Source organism: Phyllostomus hastatus, unplaced genomic scaffold, assembly GCF_019186645.2.
Source record: "Phyllostomus hastatus isolate PE091 unplaced genomic scaffold, TTU_PhHast_1.1 phas_contig_40, whole genome shotgun sequence".
Taxonomy (NCBI): Eukaryota; Metazoa; Chordata; class Mammalia; order Chiroptera; family Phyllostomidae; genus Phyllostomus; species Phyllostomus hastatus.
Window position 1 is genome coordinate 69781766 of NW_025333872.1, and position 19997 is coordinate 69801762.

Here is a 19997-nt window from a genome sequence, read left to right on the forward strand (position 1 = left end):
TTTCTGGGCTGGGATAAAGAGACAGACATTTTAGTTCCTACATGAGATATTGTGATCAAGTTGAAAACACATGAACTCTTTAACCTGACAGCCTTGCAGTCAGCACGTAAGTCTATCATTCACCAACCATGTGAGTTGGGTAAGTTATTTCACATTTTGAGCTGTCATTTCTTCATTTGCAAAATGAGAAACCACCTGTACATGGCAATTCTAAGTAGACCTCTTGCATTTCTGCCCACTTTGCAAGAAGATACATTGACAGCCGTTTTTTCTGGACTATCCTTTCATGTATGTTTACAGGGAACAGCCTTGGAAGATAGAGATTGTGTCTGTCTCTTGAGCAGGAGTCTGGCTGACTCACTGTCCAATAGAATAAAGATGATGTCTCCCTCCAGGGTAAAGGTCTGGCAGGTTTGCTTGCTACCAATTAAATGCATTCAGACTCCTTAAGCTTGAGGTTCTTCAGTTATGATGCAAACACACTACGTGAGCATTTTCCATCTAATTCCTTCCTTGTCATCCCCCCCACCCCCTGGAACTTGGTGGCAAGGGAAAGAAAGCTGAATGTGATGTTCATTCTGCTCGCTGTGCCATGAGTATCTGATCCGGGAGTCTTAGGTCTGCTGCCAGCATCCACAAAACCATAGCAATCTAACTTGTTAGCTCACAAATTGAGTAAAATCTGAAATCTTTTACCTTGATGCCACTGGCCTAATGTGTTTCTGGAAAAGATACATCATGGGATGAATTGGAGACCTTTGACATGGTCTTATTTTGGATGAGATGAAAAAAGATGACTGGAGAAAGTTGTCTGAAAAAAAGATCAAGTTATGAAACAGTCTGATTTTATTTATAGATATATGGGCATATCTAAGTATTTGTATGTTATATATATTAGATTTTAAATACATTTATATCTATATTAGATTTTTTAAAAGCTAAGATGCAAAAGATACCCCTTGTTTTATACACCAGTAAGAAGTAAATAAAAGGTGTCAATTAATTGTAAGACAATATTGAATATATGAAGCATCCTGATTTCAGAAATGTGAAGTGAAAAAAATATATGTACAGTACACAGGGAAAGATTTGGAGAGATGGACAAGAAGGTTATATAATGGTGAGCTATGGGAGGTAAGGTTATGATTTGTCTTTCATTATTGCTCATCTGAATATGCAAATGTATCACAGTGCCGCTGCTCTCATCCTACTTCACTCTTGGCCCCTCTCAGGGTCTAGAGGTGGGTTACCACAAATCTTTTAGTGTGTCTTGAATTAGGGTTCAAGCCTTGGTTCAAGCCTTGCCTCAAGGGTGTAGAAGTGGTTAAGCTCCCTCTGTATTGTTCTTGGCACCTGATGCCACTGCCAAAATGCCAGGGAAACAGGGAAGACACATTAAAAGCCCTCTGTACTATGCACATATTCAACAATTGACCAGATACAAGGTATTGGTAAATGAATGAAAAGCAGTTCAATAGTGGAGGCCCATAAGAAATAATGTTAAGTTTTTGTGATAAGTTTAGCAAATGCGTAGAAAGGATTCTGACAAAGAAATTTGTTTTATATCTTTAATTTTCACCCTCCTAGAATTAACACGTACAAAACTTTTGTGCACTTAAAGATAATCATAAATCCAACATTAATGAGCTTAGCTCAATAGTTTTTCCCTTGAGGAGTAAATGGAGATATTTTGAAATTTTATGCTTGCCCGAGGTTATTTTTACCAAACATCATGAAGGAAATATAATTAAGTAATAAATATTTAAGTCTTAAATTTATTATTTAAAAGATGGTAAATTTTCATTTAAGCTACTTTAACTCATCTTTTATGAAGTTCTGGGTTAATTTTATATTCTTTTTGAAAGTACATGCTTTTCTTCCTTTGCTTGGTTATGTAGATGGATTTGTTAATTCCTTAATATGGTTCTCATATACATACATGCAAGATTATTTTGCTATTTAACAGAATTTCTGATAATGTAGCATAGAAATGTATACTTGAAACCTATATGATCTTATTAACCAATATCACCCCAATAAATTTAATAAAAATAAAATAAAATAAAAAATAAAGATATAAGTGATACATGCTTTTTAAAAAAGTAAATACTTTTCAAATTAAAGAACTCAAACAAAAACTAAGATAAAAGATACCCCCAAAAAAGAAATTCTGGAACTTTGATGTATTTTTCAACAATGCGGAATATGGCCACTTATCTGAAATCATGGTTTGTAATCATTTCAGCTTACATACAGCTGTCTCTACTGTTTCAGTCACGTGTATGAAGCCATGACCTAACCCATCAGAGTTCTCGACAGTGCTCATTAAAAGTCTTGTTAGTGCCAGTGGATGATTTGGTTTCAAAGCTGAAGGAGGCACTTCAATCCAAAACTCAGCTTTCGATTTGTGCTCTCCAACTTTTGTTTACTGTCCTTCAAATGGCTGTAAGACAGGGAAGAGTAAAAGCTTTGGAGTCAGACGGGCCAAAGTCCAAGCCCAACAACTTGAGACTGAGCCAGACCCTGAACCCAGGTCCCCCAAGTGAGGGTCCTCATCAGCAAGGCGGGGACCAGCCACAGTGACTTCTCAGTTGGATCTGGTTTGGTTTGTGGTGTCATTTAGCTCCACATGTGGGACTTCGATGAGTCATCACTGGCCGATAGTGGTATAGTGAACGCAAGAATATGGCAGCACTTGGCAAGTACTCTAAGACAGACATGCTTCCAAAAGATGTGCCCTGGCTAATGGAGAAGCACAATTCCTGCATTAGAGTCAGACCTGCAGATACTCGTTTCCTTTATTGAAACAAGTCTATATATTTTACTTCATGTAAATGAATGTAAAATGGCTGTCTTTGAGTGCAAAATACACCTACGGCAGGATCGCAAAATTAATTTGCATTACATTTCAATGTACATATGTGTGCTCTACATTTTTAAAACCTGTACCTGATCTGGGTATGAGCCCTTAGGCTTTGGGTAGTGGGGAAGAAAAATATGTTTAGTGTATTCCAATGCAATCATTTTTAAAACCCCTGCAAATAAGATCCATTTTCTCAGTAAAAGTACTTACTGCTTAGCTCAGATTTCTTTTGTGTCTGCTCCCCCTTTGCCTAGCCCTGGCTAAGGCAGTATCTGGTGTATGGAAGCAGGAAGGGCCCATGTAGTGCCTTGTGTTTTCCACTGGGTCTTTAGGCATCTGGGACCATGATATCTTCTGAGGCTGACATTTCTGCTGATATTACTCTTGAGCTTGTCTTCCTCTGTTGAGTTTGGGCCCAGTAGCCCTCCCCAGCAGAGTCAGCCTCACCTTGGCCCTCTTTGGGAAAGTTTTCCCACCTCTTCCATTCACACCTCTGACCTGGGCCCATAATCTCAGTGAGGGCTGCAGGGGCACTAACCCTTTGACAAGGTGGTAAGGTTCTTCCTAAGTGCTGTGGGGAGTTCTTGACCCCATGTATGGTTAATTGACTGCAGAAGTGTCCACTGGGGAGCTAAAGACCAAGGACTGATCTTTGCCACTCCCCAGCACCTGCCCCATGTACAGGTATATGTCTGTCTGTGCCTTAAGTTGGTTGTGTGGGACAGCCTGAAAGATATTTTTTCTACAGTTCAAAAAGGAAGTTGAGGCAGCCTTCCTGCACCTGTCAGGGACCAGGCAAGGAACAGATGGCATTTTCAAAAGGGGTGCCTTATTCAAGCAAGTTTAATGAAGGGACTATTACAAAGATGGGAAGAGTTAAGGGAGACCAACAGGGGATGTTGAAGCTCCTCACAACCACAGCCGCAGGAAGTCCATACAGTCCCTAGGCTGGACAAGAGGGTGGGGTTCTTGAACTTGACAAGAGCAGAGCTGTAGAAGAGGGCTTCCCAATAGTTGCTGTGGCCTTTGGTAGTGAAGAGCTGAGCCATGAATGGCGCAGCCTGCCAGGGAGGGAGGCAATACGCTATGAACATTGCCCACCTCTCTCTCCTGCCCTCTCACGTCACAATGGGGCCTCTCATTGGCCAGAAACAGAAGCGCCAAGGAATCATTGCAATCCTTACGTCAGTCTCCCAAGGCACAAAGCAGGGTGGAGGCAGGCAGACGGTGGTTCTGCAGGGCAAACCATCTTTCACAGGTTCCTCTACAAATCTTTTTGGGTCCAGGCCAAAGAGAAAGATTAGACACACACATATCCCAGCTTCTCTCTCCTTTCTCCCTTCCCTCATCCCACTGTCTCCCAGGGGTGGCGCAGGAGGCGCATCCATCCCCGGTCAGTCCTGGTACACTATGTACCGAAGCAGGACTTCCTTAACTGGATGTCTTGGGTTGGCTTTTGATGTACAAGGAGGAAAATAAAAATTGGAGAACATCCTCTTCTAAGAAAACTGCTTATTTGGCAAGGCTGTTCATCTTTCTGGCAAATTCAATTTCAAATGCCAAAAATCTGAATATTAACTTTTTTCGTTGTGTTTCCTTTGCTTCTCAGCCCTTCAGACAGATGGGTACCGTACATCTGCTAGGAAAATAACACATTATTGGGGAGGCAAAAGAATATAGCTAATTAATATTCCTAAAAACCATTACCCTCAGTTTCAGCAATATGCTGCTATAGTTTGTATGGAAATTAAAAATTTTAAAACATGTTAACATATCTACTTAAATGTCATTTAATTTTAAAATCCTGGTAAAGTCTCCGTTTTACAGATGAGATCACTGAGGTCAGTGGACTCTGCCAGTGAGCAGCAAACCCACAGGTGGAATTTCTGATCTCCTGCGGTCCCTCGTCCTGCTCTTTTCTGTGCCAGGCCAAAGGGTCATGGTTTGCGCATTTGGGAAAGAGAACCAAATTCACGAAGTTGCCTCATAATGTACAGTACCTGCTAAAAATTGTGTTTCCTGAGCAGTTTTGCCTGTTATTTTTATTAAAAATGTGTTTTCAATCTCTTCTAATATCTGCTTCTATAGTAACTGGGTCATTTTGTACTCATATTACGGCTCTTGTTATCATCTGCCACTTGATCTCTCTTACCATTTGCTTTTGGTTCTTCTGGTTCTGATTTAGTTTCACCGGGTAATTACTTTTTTAACCAACTCCACTTTTCTCCGATTCTGATTCTGGAATTCTCAGTTGACCCCATGATCTGATTGCCGCTTCACTAGCCCCGTGAGTGGAGCATATCCCGGTGAAAACAGCAGGCCTTGGTTTCCTTTTGTCTGTGGGTGCATGGCTCCCTGTGCTGAACTCCCTGTGCTGACCTGTGGGACTCGGAGAACACCCACTGGGAAAGGATGTAGCAGGGTAAATAAAGTAAATATGTGAGTGGAAAAAGAGGATGGGGAGTTATCATTTAACTTCAAAGATGAAAATGAACAAAGTAACCAGTCTAATTAAACGTGAACTAACTAGCACCTTGGCCTCCAGGCAGATTTCCTGAATGGCTGGCTTCTGGGAGTGAGACTCTGAAAAATCTGTAACATCTTTGAGAAGTGGGAATGCACCCCAGATCAGAGCTGAAGGCCAGTGCAGAACATCTCACTTTATAAAATGAGTGTTCCTGACCCATGAAAGGTGCTGAATAGAAGCTTCCTGCTGCATGTGGGACTCTATCTTTCCCTAAGTGCACTAGAAGTTTCCCAATTCGTGTTTTATCAGTTAAGGTGGATTTCAGATTTTCTTCCTAGAATATTTGAAGATAGTAAAGGTGTTTGATGTCTTGAAAAGTCTAGGTACCTGGAACTATTGTCTGTGCTTTTGCCTGGCTGATGCCCTTTCACGCTGTCAAGAGAGAAGTTCGAGAGTCTGGGTTCTGGCTGAACTTGAGCAATATCCCTAAGTCCCAGGGCCAGGCTGAGTTGGGGAGCAAACCAGAGTGCCTCACGGAGTCTCCTAGCCTACCATTCTGTTACCTTCCTGGCCCACTCCTTAAACCTGTGCTTGAAATTGCTGCTGATTCCCGATTTAGATGTTTGTCCTAGAACACTGACTAAAAATACACTGGCCACATGTAAACATAAATATTTACAAGCAGAAATAAATGACCATGGCTTTTCCCCTTTTAATTAGCTATTTACGTTGTTGTACTGAGGGTCTAGAGACACTCTCCTAGGCTGCTGATGTTTACATGAACTTGACACAGCCTCTCTGCCCAGTGATTAAGCAGTGGGGTTTCAAATCCTCGCCCTTTGACTCGGTAACACAGTCTATACTAAATCATCAAGATTTTGCCTAATGATTTGGCTAGGAGATATTCACTGCAGCTTCCCAATGAAAGAGAAAAATTACTATTCATGCATGAGACAAAATACTGTACAACCATAAAAAATGTACACAAGTAGATTAGTTTTAGACATGAAGGATTTTCATGATATCCTATTGAATGAGTCAATAAATCAAGTTCACAACAGTAAATACGTATAAAATATATAAAAAGCATGCACAAATGAATGGAAGAAACATTAGCAAGGAGGGACCAAAAGGATAATTATTTCTGGGAAGTGTGAATAATAGTGATTTTAATTAGAAATGGACAATTTTATTTTCCTGTCTTCTGCAATAAACAAGTATCACTCATTGAAAAGAACATTACCGAGCACTGAAACTGACCTCTGGAGTCCACAGAGGGGACAAGGACCTGATGAGCTCGGGTCAGCAGGATGCCGTGTTCGCTGACGTGTGTTAGGGCATCGGCAGTAATACAAGGTGCTGATGGGACTCCTTTGATTCAGACAGAAAGATGTGGGTACAGAGGGACAGTGAGGCCAGCTTCAGAAAAGCTTTGAAGGTTGGGCCATATTTTTACTGTCTTTAACTAGAAGGCTCTGATTTTGTAGGATGATTATTGACCTTTCTCTTTTGACTTCTGACAAAATATATTTTTATTGTTTTATTGAATAATAATACTAAGCATACAAAAGAATATTTACAAAATACATTTAAAGTACGGAGCAAACTCATGCACAGAAATTCGGTGTCCCAGAAATGGAGCCCTGCCATTAACCCTGCAGGGAGGTCCTGTGGGTTGCCCCACTTCCACCCCCTCTCCCTGCCACCCAGAGCAAACCGTGGTCCTGGATGTTTCATCATGGCCTTGCGCTCCTTCATAAATCTATTCTCAAACCGTATTTTATTTAGGGCTGCATGTTTTAGAGACTTCACATACATGGAACCGCACTTTGTGTGCTCCTGCAGCTTTCACTCAGCGTCTGGTTCCCAGGCCTCACCTGTGCAGAGCATGTGGCTGTAGTTCCCTCGTTTCACTACTGCCCAGCCTTCCTCGTGTGATGCGCCAGGGTGTACTAATGGGTTCTCCTGTTTGTGGACTTATGTATGACATATGGTGTTTTGCTACCATGAAAGTTCTTATTAATAACCTGATATTCACGCGTGTCTCAGGTACCTACCAATACATGGGTGTGGAATTACTGGATTGTAGGGTGTTTAAATGTTCAACTTTATTACATAATGTTAATTATTTTCCACATCTTTCTATTTCTATTCTTGCCAGCAGTTTTGAGGCTTTGCATCCTCCATAGAGTCACTAGCTTTCAGTAATGTCAGACTTTTAACTTACTGCCAATCAAGTGGGTGTGAAATGATTTCATGTGCATTTCCCCAAACATCAGTGAAGTCGAGCTTGTTTTCTTGGGTTTATTAACCATTTGAGATTTCTCCCTGTAAAGAATCTGTTGAGTCTTTTGGACCATTTTTCTATGGGGTTATTAACATTTTAAAAATTGGTTTGTAGGGATTCTTTATGTTCTGGGGGCTAATTTTTTGATAGTTGCATATGTGAGAGATATCTTCTTCCAATTAGTGGCTTGTCTTTTCATCTTCCACATAGTGTGTTTGATGAAGAGATATTTTTAACCTTACTTTTTTTCTTTCCTAGTTGCCCTTTTTTGTGTCTTAAGAAATCCCTTCCCACCTACAGATTCATAAATGTAAATTCCTGTGTTGTCTTCTATAATGTTTACAGTTTGATTTTTGTGAATGGTAAAGGTATTCAAAATTTACTTCTCTATGGTATTCAAAATTTACTTCTCTCTAAGTTTGTTTCAAGAAAACTTGTTATAAAACCTTCCTTTCCACAGGGATGTGCAGAGGCCAGCTGTGTTGTAACTCATAATGAAGATTCCATGAGTGAGTGGGCCCGTTCCCTGGGCCCTCCAGGGAACACACGCATTTGAGTTGGCCAGGTGCTGAGGGACTCTACTAGGAAATGTTTTCATTTTTTAATAATAAGGCATTTCTCGCACATAACGAGTTAGAAGTTGAACTCTGCCCCGTTAGTCTGTGGCACGATGATGTCATGAAGAACCTTCCCATTAGGTGCTTCCCATTTCCCCTCTGCCAGAATTCGTATGTCTGTGATGTCTCCTCACAGCCTCAGCTGCTCCAGATTCCGTCTCTGCACGCTACCACATGCAAAGTGCAAAAAGGGCTTCATGCCCTGAATTCTTATCACATGGTTGCTTTGGACCACCCAGGTAGGAGCATTCAAGTTGCAAGTGCACACGCAGTCCCACTCGGGGTTATGACTTCTCAGGGGATGATCATTTGGTCTCTCCATTCAGTGCTGTGTATCACGGCAGGGAGTCTGCCTTGCAGGTCGCTGTGTGGACCTACAGTATTTGTCTCCTGTTCACCTCATTCTTAGGGTATAGCGCTGGGGGACAGAGTGATGTAGGGGGTCTCACCTAAAACTCCTCTCCTTAGGTGAGTCTGAAATTTATTCTCTGCTCCCTGAACCCCAAGAGATAGTGAAAGCTAATGCTGGAATTCATCTTGGTAACAAATAGAGAACCAGTGAAATCTTACTTTGTTTATATCTCTGGCTTCCCACTTAGTTTTTTGACCTTTTAGTATTGTTTACCTTATTGGAAGCTCATGACACCTTTATAATGATGTTTTTCTAAAATGTTTAGGTTTTGTTCACTGGGAGGGGCATATATAGTCCTTCAAACTGTGGACATACAAGTTGGCTAAATTCATTTTATAAATTTTTAAGTTTTTATCTTTTTCAATTACAGTTGACATGGTAGTTTCAGGTGTACAGCATAGTGGTTAGACACTTATACAGTGTACAAAGTGACCCTCCAGTAGATAATTCTAGTGCCCATCTGACACCATACATAGTTATTATAATATTATTGACTATATTTCTTATGCTATACTTCAAAAATTTTTAATTTAAGCATAGTTGGTATACAATGTTACATTATTTTTATTAATTTTAGGTGTACAACATAATGATGGGACATTTTCATATCTTACAATGTGATCACGCCACCAAACTTACTATAATATTGTGACCACATTCCCCTTCACCTTTTTTACCCATCCTCCCCTCCAGCCGGCAACCACCTCTTTGGTCCCTGTTTCTATGAGTCTGTTTTTGTTTTGTTTTATTTGTTTGTTCATTTAAAAATTACATTATGTTTTATTGATATTGCCTGAAGGTTTGTTGGAGACTGAACCATTGCAAGGAAGAGATGAAGACGTAGTAGCCAGTGCCGACTTCTCTAGCATGCTCTCTGAGGAGGAAAAGCAAGAGTTAAAGGCAGAATTAGTTCAGGTACGTTTAGTAATTCTATTGTTGCTATGTCTATCTCTGGATCTCGAGAGTTACTATTTCTTTGATATAAGTCCCATATTACAATGGTTATAATTCATTCAATAAAATTTAATAAATCATATGTTGCAAGATGATTTATTTTGAGGGGTATTTTGTAATGCTGAGGGTCCATTATTTGTTGGTTACAGTATGAAAATGAATGGTTATGCTGCCTAAGCAACAATAACAATAGCTGTAAAAGTGCATCTTTTTTTTTCTTTTTCGTATCACAATACTGTGGGAAAGATAAATCACTTACAAACCAGGTGGAATTCCTTCGAGACCTTGGTACAAATATAAACTGCTATTTAAGAGTAGTTCTCATTTTAGATCAGCAACTGAGCTCAACAAATACTTTGAAATGATTTAGTTTTGTAATGAAAAGTCAATCATAAAGCCGCTGAATTAATTGAATTGAGTTGTGTGCTCTTTTGCAGAAGAATAAAGCTCTGGGGATAAAGAGGAAAGAATGTAGGCTTCATTAGCTCCTAGGTCATTGTCAGGGCATCTGGGCTTAGAGGCAAGGTGGATGCCTGGCTCCTCGTGAATACAAGTCTTTGTTCAAGCCTTTTGCTTGCAGAACCCTTATACCCTTTGCTAAGGAGTGGTTGGTTACATTGCAGGAAGGAAGAGCCAGACACAGGGAGTTTCCCGAGTAGAATAAGCATCAGGGCAAGAAGGATGAAGCCAGCATCCCCTCCCCATGCTGAATCCCTGGCTCAGAGGGCAGGAAGCTCCTGGTCCAACGGGAAGAAAGGCTTTGTCCCCTTCTGGCTCTGGCCTCTTCTGCAGGCTGGGGACAGAACTTTGAGATCCACCTTACCCTCACCCTTTGTCCACTCTAGACTCCACAAGTTCTAATATTCTCATTGTGTGTGCGTGATTGTACATATTCATATTGAAAATTTTTCAGGCGCTTTCACAAGACATACCCTAAAATAATTTCATTATAAAATAAAAGAGCAGCTTATTCCTTTGGTACAGCAGACATTAATTTACTAAGCACAATACCTCAAATCAAATAGCCTGCTTCTTTAGCTGGGTTTGTCTGTGGCCACTGACCCAGAACTACTCAGTTTACCTTGGTTTGGCTACACAAGCCAGAGTGCGTGGACCAAAGCCAGCCTTATCTGAGAATGTGCCAGCTCCCATTTTCTTAAAGCCTGAAATTCTGGTTCATGACCTGTTCATGTCAATCCTGCTGTCCAAAAGTTATATTTTGTAGATCAGTGTAAGTAAACCGATTCTGTGCTAAAACTTAGCTCCTTCATATAATAGTCCAAGTTTAAGTTCAGGTATAACCTCTGTAACAGACCAGCTTTTCTAAAATGATGATTTTGGGGGGTTCTGGAATTATTGGGTTATGCATATATACATACATATATCAGTGTATTTTTGTGCATTCCATATTTGCTAAGTGCTCAGTAGAGAGCATGTATTGTTTTTATAATCAAGAGAAAATAAGCCCAGGTTCTAAGTGGAGACCCCTTGAATATAAATAACCAGCAGTGACTCTCAGAAATGACTGTCTTACGTGGCCATATTAATAAGCTTCTAGTGCATCTCATTCCTCACACTTTTTGAGCCTGACTTCTGAAAATGACACTGGACTCCTGTTACTTGTTCAAATTACGAGGGTTTGTGTTTTCATCCCCCGGAATGTGTTAGCCTCCACGCTTGCTGTCTCTTATTTGTGGATTCCTCAGGGATGGGGAAGCATTATTGCATCTTGCCCAAGTAGCGTCGTGACTCCTGTGGGCACAGTTGTAGGCCCTTCAGGCCCAGTAAAAAGCAAAAGAAGAGTATCTTTGCTGTTTTCCCTCTTCACATTTCATGTCTTCTCCCTCCCTCTTAGGCCACCTCTGCTTTGCTCATTCTTTTCTTAAATCTGTTTTCGGGGCCCTTCTACAAGTACTGGCGAGCACGCCTGTGCATGCGCACACACACACACAAATCAGATTCTTTCCAAACACACATGCACTCAGGGGCGAGGATTTAGTGACGAGGACACACAGCAAACAGTCCCACCACTGGCCCAATGAGGAACTGAGACACACCTTTTAAATGCTCAGCTTCCCTGCTTCGACTCTCCAGATACTCCTTCTGGGGCCCCTGGTCTCGAGCAACCCCTGTCTGTGTCTGAGGGAAGATCCTACTGGGTCTGTTAGCCAAGAGGGTAACAGAACATCTCACAAGCCTGCCTATTAGATTGCCTTTGAGTCAGCCAGTCAGTTACGGCCATGATCTAACCCCAGAATTTTGTGCACAAGGACTCTTATCCCTGACTGCTTTGCTTAAAAGGGGTCGTGGGGTGTGCCTGTCTCCTCTTGGTGCACTCCTCTCCCGGTCTTCCGGAGGTTCTCCTGCTGCCTTCTGGCTCTGCTGGCTCCCGCCCTGCTGCCCTGTCCTCACTGTCCTTTGCTTGTATTCCTATGAGGGTCCTTGTAGACTTCGGGGAAACTCCTCATTGCATTCGCCCACACCACTAACACACTGTTGTGTGCTTACCAAGTGCTGGCGATAGGAAGACCTGCCCTTGTGGTGGAAGACATAGAACAAGCCGATAATGTCCCAAATTTGTCAACATCTTAGACAAAGTCAGCATTCTAAAAGAGGAGCCTGTCGTGAACACAATTAAGTCTTTAGTTTATGATTGTAGCCATAGAATATGTGTGATTTTTAAAAGTTCCTTCAATGTGAGGCCTCTGATCTAGTGCAGTGGTTTGTGCATAGCAGATGCACCATAGGATTTATAATTAACTTGAATTGTTTGATAGCTCCAATGAATATTCATATGTGTAAATGCCAAAAGTAGATTATGCTTTTTTATAAGTTTACCAGTATATTAAAAATACTATTTTGTGTCAGAGATTTGTTCTCATTCATCTTATTACCAGTTGTTCCTGACATCTCTGAGGACTCTGCACATCCATTCTGTGGGTTTTTTCCTCTGTCTCCCTTTTTCAATAGGCTTGCTCAATATTTCTGTGCCTCTAACATCCTGCTCCCACTTTCATTTCACTAAGCTTTATTTCATGCTTTGTATTCCATAATGTGACTTGGCTTTTGAAAAGGATGAAGTGTTGGCATTAGTACCATAAATCCGTGTTATGTAATAATCGAAAACTGCCAATGCCCCCTTGATAAGATGACTCAAGGAAAATGGGCACCAATAGGATTAGGGAAACACCAGGCAGCATTGTGAGGCAGGCAGCACCTGCTTCCAGGCTCCCTTTGTATCCTCCGTGGCACTTCTCTCTTCCTGGGCCGTGTGGCTCCCTGGGAAGAACACACAGTGCCCTCAGGCTCCCATCTCTTGGACTTCCAGATTCCATCTGTTCCTTCCCTCAAAATCTTTCTTCTTCCTGCACTAAGCTAATGTGTATAAGCGATAATGTCTTAGTGTAACATTCTTCTGTATTAGTCAGGGTTCTCCAGAGAAAGAGAAGCAATAATAAGACATTAAGCAAATGGAAATAGATTTATTATCAGGGATTGGCCACTGTGATGATGGAGGCCAACAGGTTCCAAGATCTACAGTCAGCAAGCTGGAGATGCAGGGGAGCCAGTGGCGCCGCTCCATTCCGAAGGCCGACTGGGTCAAGGCCCAGGAAGAGCTGATGTTACAGTTTGAACACAAGGGCAGAAAAAAAAATGCCACAATGTCTCGGTTCAAATGCAGTCAGGCAGAAAGAATTCCCTGACTTGAGGAAGGGTCGCCTTTTTAGTTCTATTTAGGTCTTCAGCTGATTGGGTGAGGCTCACCAACATTGAGAGGGCCATCTGCTCAACTCATTTTGCCAATTCAGATGTTAACCTCATGCAAGAACACTGCCACAGACATACCCAGAATGCTAAAAAAGGAAACATGTCCATACAAAGTCTTGTTCATGAATGTTCATAGCAGCTCTATTTGCATTAGCCAAACCTAAATGTCCTGCACTAGGTGAGTGGAGTAAAAAAAAAAAAACAGTAGGACGTCAATATAATAGAATATTACTATTCTGCCATAAAAGGGGGAGAACCATTGATAATGCAGCATCATGGTTGGACCTCAAATAATGTGAAGGAATTAAGTTGAGTGAAAAAAGCCAGGCAAGCATAATTATATACTGTGTGATTCAATTTATGTAAAATTGTAGAAAATACAAAATAAACGCTAGTGAAAGAGAGATCAGTGGCTGCTTAGGGGTAGGGGGAGAAGGAGGGAGGAATGACAGAAGGCCTAAAAAACTTTTGAAGGTGTTAAATTGATATGTTCACTACCTTGAGTATAATGACTTCACAGGAGTGTACCTACATCACAACCTACATTTTGTACACTTCAAATGTGTACAGCTTGTTATATGTCAATAAAATTGTTAAAAAGAAAAAGCAACACAAATCTCTCCCTTATGTACATTCTCTCCTTCCCGTTCTGCCCTGCCTAACATACTAGCTTGGCAAAATCAAGGTGTCTGCACTAATGTTTGGAAGGTTAGAAACCAAAAAAGTAAGTGATGGCTATTTTCCAGTATATTACAGGTGATTTTATTTTCTTGTTTGTATTTTGTTGTACAAATGAATGTCTCACAAGCAGCAGTGATTGCTTTTATAATCATTGAAACTGAGAAATCCATCTCTGGCTATTGAACTACAGGATGTCTGCCCTCACCCGGAGCGGGCTATGGAAACGAAAGGGTGCAAAGGCTGCTCCAGAGCAGAGAGCCTCGCAAGGTGTGTTTCAGCTGGTCTGACATCTTTCCCCATCATTCTCCTTCCTACTTGTAGCTAGAGGATGAAATTACAACACTACGACAAGTTTTATCGGCGAAAGAGAGGCATCTGGTTGAGATAAAACAAAAACTGGGCATGAACCTGATGAATGAATTAAAACAGAACTTCAGCAAAAGCTGGCATGACATGCAGACTACTACTGCGTAAGTACAGTAGCAGAATATTGACAACTTATTGTTAACTTGCTGTCTCTCCATTCTTCTCTATTTTTTTCCTCTAAGGCTGACTTGGTACTGTGGCTAGAAAAAAGCTTTTTCTAAAAGTGGGGAAAAAATGATAATCATTAAATATGTTGCATGTGAGCAGACTCTATAAAGTAGCTTCATGAAATTAAACTTTGTTCACTAAAATTCCATATTCACTCAGACTGCCTTTATGGAATTATATGGTTAAGACTATTTTCTCTTTATTATATGTTTTTAAGCATTTGTTTAATATGTATATTTTTTCTTTATGCTTTCTCAAAAAATTGTAAGCGGACATGGAGAGGCCTGGTAGTAGGAAGAGGTGCCCTTGATGGATAGCAATGATTTGTCTTGCTGGGGGCTAACGTTGCCTGCTGGCTCCTGAGAACTAAAGTCTATGACCTGTTGTTCCTGTATTAAGGCGCCCTTTGTTTGCGTAGCTGCCTCTAAAAGGAGTTTGCTGTTTCCCCGCTGTGGTTCCTTAGGCTTCCATCTGAAAGAGAATGTTCTCTCCTACTCTAACAGCCTAGCCACCCTATAGGCATTTGTGCTTGTGCTTCCCAAGGGCTCATTCAGACAGGGCGGGGGCACAGCCCAGAGTAGGGCAGCATGGAGCCAGGGAGCCCAGCAGTTTATCTGCAGAGGCTAATAACCAACCCTCCCGAACCTGATGAGGACAATTTTAGAAGCGCATAAGACACCACACACTGATGTTTATAAATTTCAAATACATGTCGCAATACCTTATGAATAGTCTCCTGAAAAGCATAGCTGGGTTTTAGGCACTAAATCAAATGAGCTGATCTGTCAGTAGTTTGGCCGATGTCTTTGTACATTGGTGGCCTGTACTAATTAATGGCCCTAACGGCGTGAGGTGGGACAATCTCCAATTCCTTGGGTCTGGCCCCTTGGGTCTGGCCACTTCTGAATTTAGTCCAGGTCTGGAGGTTTCATGTCACACTGACCTGAACTTGCTTTTGGGTGTGAGAGCCAGGCTGGCTCTTTCTGCTTGGCCTCCCTAACCACACTGCTGGGATGAGCTGACCTAATGGAAGGCCCAGAATTCTGGCTGTCCTGTTGCTGAAGGGAGGGAAGGAGGAAGCAGGGAGAGGGGCAGAGGGTGCCTCAGGTTTGCTCTAGGTGTGATGGGGCAGGGTGGGCTGTGGGGCAGGGAGAGGGACCTGGAATTGGAGCAGGCAAGTTCCAGGAATGCTTTTAGCCTCTTCACACAGGGGAGAATATGTAGTTTGTGTTTACCCCATGTTTGAAAAACAAATTAGTTTCACAGTCAGGCACCTTACTAAGTATCAAGTTTTTGTTTAATGAATAGAATACTTTTGTTCTCTTGGATATGGAGTTATAGTCAGGAAAACAAAGTTTTTTTGTGTATCTGATAGGTTATTACAAATTACCAAATTACCAGGTAAAACTTACGTGTGAAGTACGGGGTATTGTCAGGTTGGAAAGCAGGAGGTTGAGCCTTGCTGGGCTTCCAGGGAAGGCTTCCTGAGCAAAAGATGTCTCAGCAGAACTCTGCAGATGAATCGGAATTTTGAAGCCACGGGGCAGGAGGTGCCTCCTCGGGGAGGTCCAGCCTGGTGAAGGCCCACAGGAAAGGGGGCTCCTCGCAAGGGACAGTTGTCCACTTATTTGGTGTTGCAGAGAGGGCAGGGAGAAGTGGCCTTGTGGCACCTGTTAATAGAATTATTTTTTATTCACAGGCAATAAAAAACCACTAAAGGGGTTGTGACAATTCATTTATCCAACAACTTTAAAGAGGATCTGCTCTCAGGCATTATTACCCAGAGGCTCATCTAAACCCACAGGATATAGGCTTCAACAAGATGGACAAAGTTCCGACTCTCCTTGTGTGTTGAAAGGGAAACAGATAAGGAAATACAATACCAGGAAGTGCTATGTTGTAAATAGCAAAGGGTGATACTCTAGAGGGTGACGCTGCTGTGATTGGCTCCCAGTCAGGGAAATCGTACCCTGGCAGGTCACTATGGGCTGAGACCTGAATGATGAGGAAGAGCCTCTGGTGATGATCTGAGTGAGAGCTTTCAGGCAGAGGCAAAAGTGACTGCAAAGACCCAAAGGCCAGAGCTAGCTTTACTGGTTTCAGGAACCAAAGAAAGTGCTGTGTCTGGAGTGCAGTGAGAGGAGAGGAGGTCAGAGCCTCTGGGGCCTCCTAGACTGCGGGGTCAAGTGCAGATTTTCTTCCAAGCTCTCAGATGCTATTGGAGAGTTTGAAGCAGGAAGGGACCTGTCCTGATTCATCTTTCAGAAAGAGTGGAGAGGAAGGAGTGGAAATGGGAACATCGTTTATGAAGCTACTGCAGTAGTTAAGGTGGTAATCACAGTGAGGGAGAGTCGTGGACAGGAAGGGGACAGGATTTGGAGGTGAGGCCAATGGTGCTTCCCAGTGGCTGGGAGGTGGGGGAAGAGGGAAGTGGGAGTATCAACAGTGATTGCCCAAAGTCAGGTCTTTGACTTGGGCTACTGGATGAGTATGTGCACTGTTTACCAAAATAGGAGTATAGCATTGTGGTTAAACCCATGGGCTATGGACTCCAATGTCTTGGGTTGAAATCTAGATCTCCCTGCATCTGTGGAAAGAGAGCAGATTAGTACCTGTTTCATAGAAAGTGAGGATTCAATGAGTTAATATTCATGCTGCATGTAGGGCTATGTCTGACACTTTCTAGGCACGTTCACTGTTCTAGGAAAGACTGAGACAGATCTGGTGGGGAGACCCAAGAATTGTTTTGGCTGAGTGAAGTGTGAAATGCCCAGTAGACAAAGAAGTTTATAAACTGAGAGGGGCAACTCGGAGGACAGATATGGACATTTGGGAGTCGTCTACATACTAATTGATGTCTTGCAAGCTGTAGGACGTGGTGAGATTTCCTCAGAGATTATTTAATAAATACAGATAAGTGTGGATTCACTAACCTTTAGAGATGACATGAACTTTCCTTTATAGGAAAGAATCCCTTTCTTAAGAGGTAGGTATTCGCCTATCAACAACATAATTTTCCTCCCACACTTTTTTCTTGGCTGCTGAAAGAAGGGAAAAATTCTTAATCATATTTTGGGGTGGGGGAATAACAAATCTATTTTCTCCATTAATTAATTAAATCCCTGCTGTTAGTGGCCATGATGCCCATTGCAGGACAAGCTCTATACCTCATACAATGAAATTTTCAGTGGGAGGGAACTGGAGTGGGATTAGGTTGGGTAGAACTAGATTTTAAAGCACTAAAAAGAATTTAAGCTGTCAGAGAATTGCCTGTGATTCCTAGAGGCAATCCTTTGCATACTGATTAGGCAATCATGACCTATTTAGTCTGATTTATAATAAAAAAAATTGGTGGTATGGTAATAAAAGATCTTAGCATATTTTAGTCTTTTTGTCAACTTGTCTTAGTGTTAGTCAATTTGAATCCTTTTGGTAGGATTCAGGTTAGAGTAGACTGGGTAAGTAGAAATAACTGCACAGCAGACTGAAATGACCTCCTTTCTAGAAAGATAGCCATACAACAGCAGGTCCTAAGAGATCACTGGTGTCCAGGGTTTGCTGTTGCTGTTGTTTTTGTCATAGTTTTTTACATGCTTTGATTTGAGAGAATCTAAGAACAGACACAAAATATTTCCCCATCCTTTTTTTTTAATGATCTCTAATGCCTTTTTATGTTGTCTTTAGGCTTCAAGGAAGTACAGGGGATGTGTATGGCTTCAGGGTCTAGCTGTGGGGAAACCACTGGAGAAGATATTGAATCTCTCTGTAGGCAGACGGAGTAGGGATTCAGAAATGCAGCATTGCTGCGAACCATTTAATCTGATGATGCTTTGTTTTAATAAGTGTCCGGCCTTTGCTAACCCATGAGATTCTCCTACTGATAAACTCCCCTGAGTTGTACCACAAGCCAAATGGGAGGTCTGCAAAAGGGAGAAGGTTTTGAAATGGAATTCAAACACTGCCATCTTTTTGGAAAGTTAATAACTTTAGCTGTTATAGATAGAAACAAAACACTTACATTCAGCATTTTATAAAAAATGCACAGTGCTTAAAAATTATAGTCTACCTTATGACTTGATTGTGTGCTTCTAAGACTTCCAGGCCATTGTGGTCAGTAATGATTATTATTTTTTTATGGGGAGTCTGTTGGAACACCACTGAGTTCAGAAGTGCCAGTAAAGATCAAAGACCTAATTTTAAAAGGCGCACGTAGCCAGGCTCTCCCAGTTGTTCATTCTTCTTACCTTTGACTTTCATCTTATTGTGCAAGGCAGGAAATAGATTCTGTTTTCTAGATTCAGAATGCAAATTTATGTTTTAATAACACTTTTAGAAAACCTTTGGAAAAATATTCCTCAATATGTTTGTGTCTTTGGTGAAATGATGCAGATGCAACAATTAAAGTAATGCCCTCTTTCTTTTAAATTCCATAATATAAAATATACTTGTGCTATAAAATACCTTCTTGCAAAGAGATTGTTGAACCTTTATTTTCCATTTTTGTGCAGAAAAGGCAAAACATTTGAGAAGACATGCTTCCCCCTTTTGATCATGTTTTATAACACTGACTTTCAAATTAGGAAGACAGGACAAGAGGAATCTACCCAAAAAGTCAATAGGATACCTTTCATTTGACCTGCAGAGAACCCTGCCCTACGTACTGACGATCCCCTGGTCGGTGTGCTGGCCAAACAGCTGACCTGCATTGGCCATTAAATGCTGTTCATTCCTTAAAGAAGGTGTGGTGCATATGAGCAATGGAATAGTATTCAGCCATGAGAAAGAAGGAAATCCTGTCATTCTCAGCAACATGGATAAACCTTGAAGGCATTGTGCTAAGTGAGAAGTCAGAGAGAAAGACGGATGCTGCATGGTATCATTTGTGTGTGGAATCCACAAAATCAGGGCCCCTTACCACGGGCCCCTTATCCCTGCCTCCGCCCTCCCCCACCCCACAGTCCCCACACTGTTGTCCATGTCCATGAGTCCTTGTTTCGTTTTGCTCCATTTCTCCTTTCAAAGACCATTTCTCAAGTGCTTAGCCCGGTTAATCCAAGTGTTCAGGACGCTGCCCTGAGAACCTATGTGGTAGCATGTTTCTTCTGAAGAATTCTCGGCAATGTCCTTTCAAGATCACACTTCACCAAAACTTTGTAATAATGACTAATGTTTTTATTCCTGATCATTAACATTTAGTACTCCTTTAGCTGCCTTATCACTAACATCACAAGTTAGATGTTAATAATTTATGTCATATGTTAACTGCCTGAAATTCCATGGTTTTATGTAATCATAAATTTTTTTCCCAAAATTAAACCCCAAAGTCATTTAGTAAAATGTAAAAATAAAATTATACTTTGAATAAGCTGGTATTTTTTTTTGTACCTTCACAGAAAACAAAGTAGGGAGATGGA

The 19997-nt window shown here is 41.4% G+C and overlaps 1 protein-coding gene across 9 annotated transcripts in view; it reads left to right on the forward strand.

The window, feature by feature from the left end:
- TPD52L1 (TPD52 like 1) overlaps window positions 1-19997 on the forward strand; it is a 72157-nt gene that overhangs the window by 37957 nt on the left and 14203 nt on the right. For all 9 annotated transcript variants that reach the window (XM_045844232.1, XM_045844236.1, XM_045844231.1 and 6 more), the window contains 2 exons: window positions 9446-9561; window positions 14371-14519. In XM_045844232.1, coding sequence (XP_045700188.1) covers window positions 9446-9561; window positions 14371-14519 — 265 coding nt within the window. The remainder of the gene's footprint in view (window positions 1-9445; window positions 9562-14370; window positions 14520-19997) is intronic.